The 3,716-nt window shown below is 54.4% G+C and overlaps 1 protein-coding gene across 13 annotated transcripts in view; it reads right to left on the reverse strand.

Moving 5' to 3' along the window:
* Positions 1-3,716, reverse strand: part of LOC113208657 (synaptotagmin-7) — a 305,230-nt gene that overhangs the window by 10,202 nt on the left and 291,312 nt on the right. For all 13 annotated transcript variants that reach the window (XM_052272435.1, XM_052272434.1, XM_052272433.1 and 10 more), the window contains one exon: positions 3,344-3,491. In XM_052272435.1, the coding sequence (XP_052128395.1) occupies positions 3,344-3,491 (148 nt within the window). The remainder of the gene's footprint in view (positions 1-3,343; positions 3,492-3,716) is intronic.

The raw sequence follows: 3,716 nt of genomic DNA on the forward strand, positions 1-3,716 counted from the left end.
GAGAGAGAGAGAGAGAGAGAGAGAGAGAGAGAGAGAGAGAGAGAGATATGAAGCCCGAAGAGGAGAGCACGGCCGACAGCCGACAGCTTGGGTCGTTCGTGGCGCACAAACCCCGGCCTGGGGGCGCGATCAACATCATCTGGAAGTTGACGGATCGAGAGGCAAAAATGGGGATGTAGGGTGGGGGCTTCGGCCTGCCGCCCGCGACGCTGTCGAACTACTATGCCGGATCGTCCCCGTGACGTCCCCCCGCGCGTCCCGTCAAGCACGCGATCTACTTGCCGTTGCGTCGCGTGTCGGGCGAGGTGCGGCGGTGGCGTCACAGTGCGTCACCCGTCAGCCGCAGCAGAAGGGGATCTAGAGAGGACTACGCTGCGGTTATTGGCTGCTCCAGGACATCGACATTGGAGAGGAGAGTCCCTTCGGGAGGCCCAGTCTGCTACCATGAACTGCAGCACGCTGCCGCCGCAGCCGCCGAGCCGCCGTATTGTCGCTCGTCAGTTCGGTGTTCCCTTTGCGGTGGGTACGTTTTGCCCTGTCGGCAGATCGTGTACTCGTTCTCATTCTCTCCGTGTCGCGCGGTGTCGGGTGGCGTGGGGTGGGGCGCGGTGGGCAGCTGTGAGGCGGGGCGGGGTGCTCGGTTTGATAAACGGGTGCCGCCGCGCCGCCAACAAACAAGAAAACAGATGAACGCGGAGAGGGCCCCGCGCGCCCTGTTGTAGTACGTCTGGCAATGAATCTCCAAAGGATCTCATCACAGCCGCCAGGCCGCGGCTCCAAACTGGGCGCGGGGAGAGTAAAAAAGGACAATGCCTACTTCTCATTCCACTCCTCCTGGACCTGACATGGCAGCTAGAAATAATGTAGAACACACGCTCAAAAAACAAGCAGCGGTAATGTTTGTAACGAGAGACTGTTTTGATTGGGGTGCGGACTATTCTGCACGGGCGTGACAAGGGGTGGGCTTTAGGGTTGGGCAGAGAGGGGAGGGGGGATAGGGTACAAAAGATACCAGGGCAGACAGGCAGTCAAGATTTGATGGGCCTTCCAAAGCGTCGGTCGGTTGTCCTTTGATGTCGCATACAGACCCGGGGTCCGCGGAGGGTAAGTCCGGGGGTGGCGGAGGAAGGGGGTGCGGGCTACCCTCCCTTCATATCTCCGTTCTTCTTAGCCCCCTTTTCACTCGGTTCTGAGCAAAGCCCTTATTTCTTGCCTTCTCCTTTTTTCCCCACAAAAGCTTTCCTTGCAAGTTGCACGAGGGCCGGGTCGATGTCGAATCGGCCGGTGGTCGGCACAAGTGCCGCACCCAAGACATTGCGAGAGCAAGAAAGAGAGAGTGGTAGATGTTGGAGAGAGGTGCAAGGCAGTAGGGACTATTAGGACCGTCGTTTACTATCTTGTCCGTCGGTCGATTTACTTTCAAACACTTCAAAACGTGGTGAAAGTAACGTGTTGGGAGGAAAAGGCGAATTTAACATCTAGTTTCAGGAGAGAAAAGGATGAGCGTGAATTACGCAACATTTATGAGTCACTCAAATGTTAGCGCCAGCAGCAGTAGGGTCCCAAGCACGAGGATTCGTGGGATTTCTCGAAGTCATATTTTGTACTTTTCAGCTCACAACATGATGAAACCCTCGTTTATACAACGGTGTGAGTGGTTTGAAGCACCTGGACTGTTTGGGCGGCTGGGGTGGCGACGAAACGACGAAATGACCAAAGCCGCCGGGCGTGGCGAGGTAGGGAAGGGAGGCGGATGGGGGCGCAGCAGGAGCGGCCCGAACGGTCGGCGAGCCTAAAAAATGGGCAATCACGGAAAATATAAGCTCATCCCCTCGGCCCTCGGTCTGCCTGGGATGGGACAGGGTGGTAGCGGGGTGGGTGGCTAGGAGGGGACCGCTGATGGCCGTTAGGCGAGACGGGCGGTTTGGCTACTCCACGCCGGAGATATCTGCCAAGTCTAGATAAAAAATTAAGCATTCTCTCATCACAATCATTTCGCAAAACTGCCAATATCTAAATACTGACAATTTGTACAAGAGTTTTCGTCTTTGCAGCAACACCACTCGCCCCTCCCTACTCTCTCTGTCTCTACTCCGGGACTCCCATCCGACCAGTGAGTATGAATTGTAAATGGTTCTGCTCGGCACAACATATACGCGACGTAATGAAAATGGGATGAAAAAAAAAGGAAACAGTGTATGGATTCCCCCATCCAGACGACAGTCCCCGCCCAGTTCAATTTCAATTTTCATTCCACCCCTGACGCTCGACTAAAAAAAGTTCCGATCAGTCATCACCACGAAGTCCTCATTAAAACAACTCGAGTAGGAGCGAGGAACCGTCGTGCCATGCTACGCCCGCGACCCGTGGCTCCCCCAAGTTTGTCTGGATCGGAAAGTCTTCTTGCAGCGATACCCTTTAAGGGTCGCTTCGGACCTCAGCGTTATTTCTCCCACCGCCGTGTCGCTTCATGAGACGAGGAAAAGAAGAGGATTGGTTGAATGGGGGGAGGGGAGGGTGGAAAGGAACCTGGACTCAGGCAGCCTATCAGATAGCTGCAAACGGGGGGACAAAGATGTCATTTTTTCGTTCCCCGTCCCTCGGTCCGTCGTGAAGCAGGGGTGGTCTCGGGCTTAGCGCTCGGGGCTAAACCTGTCACCACACAATTATTTCAGCATTTCACCCTAACGCACCCACAGCTGCCCTCCTGATTTAGAAAATATTGGAAGTAAGTTAATGTGCGGTAAGATAAACGAAAACTAACTTGTTCTGTGGCCGAATTTGACCGAGCAATGGCCCAGAAACGACTACATAGCTCACACGGTAGTAACTTTGCCGTCTAGCGAACATTTTAGATGGGACGTGCGGAAATAAGCGAGTGACAGCTACAGTGAACATCCTGGAGGGATCCGCCATAGTACGACTCAACAGCACCGCAAGGAAAGTGACTGGAGCGTGACAACGATCAGCCCGAGACAGAGCTGTTTGTCATCAAAGCGAGGAAAGAAGTCCGCCCGCGCGCACCTAATCATATAATTTCAGATCAAAGAAATATCCGTTGAGACCAAGCGGTTAGTTAGACCAGATCACTTCCGTTTCCGGTTCGCTTCCGGTCCACTCCATCAGTAGTTGGTAGGGGCGTTCGCTAACTGCCCCCAGCAGCGCAGTCCCGCCCCATCATGGTACAAACACTGCAGTAGAAAGCAGCAGTTCCAAACTGCCAATGAAAAGTGTGATGGGGCAAGTGAGCCCAGCGCATAGTCGCAACATTTCGGAGCGCAGTGTTTGCATAACCCAAAGTTGTTGTGGACGAAATAATTCGTGTCTGTTGAGCGGTCCTCACCTTCGAAGTAGAAGGTCTCGTTCCACCGCGGGTTGAGGGTCCGTCTCTTGATCTTGGTCTCCAGGCGGTGCTTCTTGTCCGGAAGCAGCGTTACCCTTACGTACGGGTCAGACGTGCCGGACATATCCTTGGCGGGCAGCTCCTTGGCCTGCGAAACACACAAAAAAATATGACATAAAATACACAAAGTTGTAAGAAGGGAGAGTTACGAACTCGCAGTAACGTGGGTAAGGGGAGGAACAGAAAGCAGAGCGCGGTCCCCATCCTATAGGCCGTCCGTCTTGGCGCGTCCCTCCGAGCGACAATGGCCGTGCCTCTCCTCGCTCCCTGCTTTAGTAATTAAAGGGAAGCTGATTTAAACCCCCCCCCCTCT

This window comes from Frankliniella occidentalis, unplaced genomic scaffold (genome assembly GCF_000697945.3).
Source record: "Frankliniella occidentalis isolate FOCC.00 unplaced genomic scaffold, Focc_3.1 Scaffold204, whole genome shotgun sequence".
NCBI lineage: Eukaryota > Metazoa > Arthropoda > Insecta > Thysanoptera > Thripidae > Frankliniella > Frankliniella occidentalis.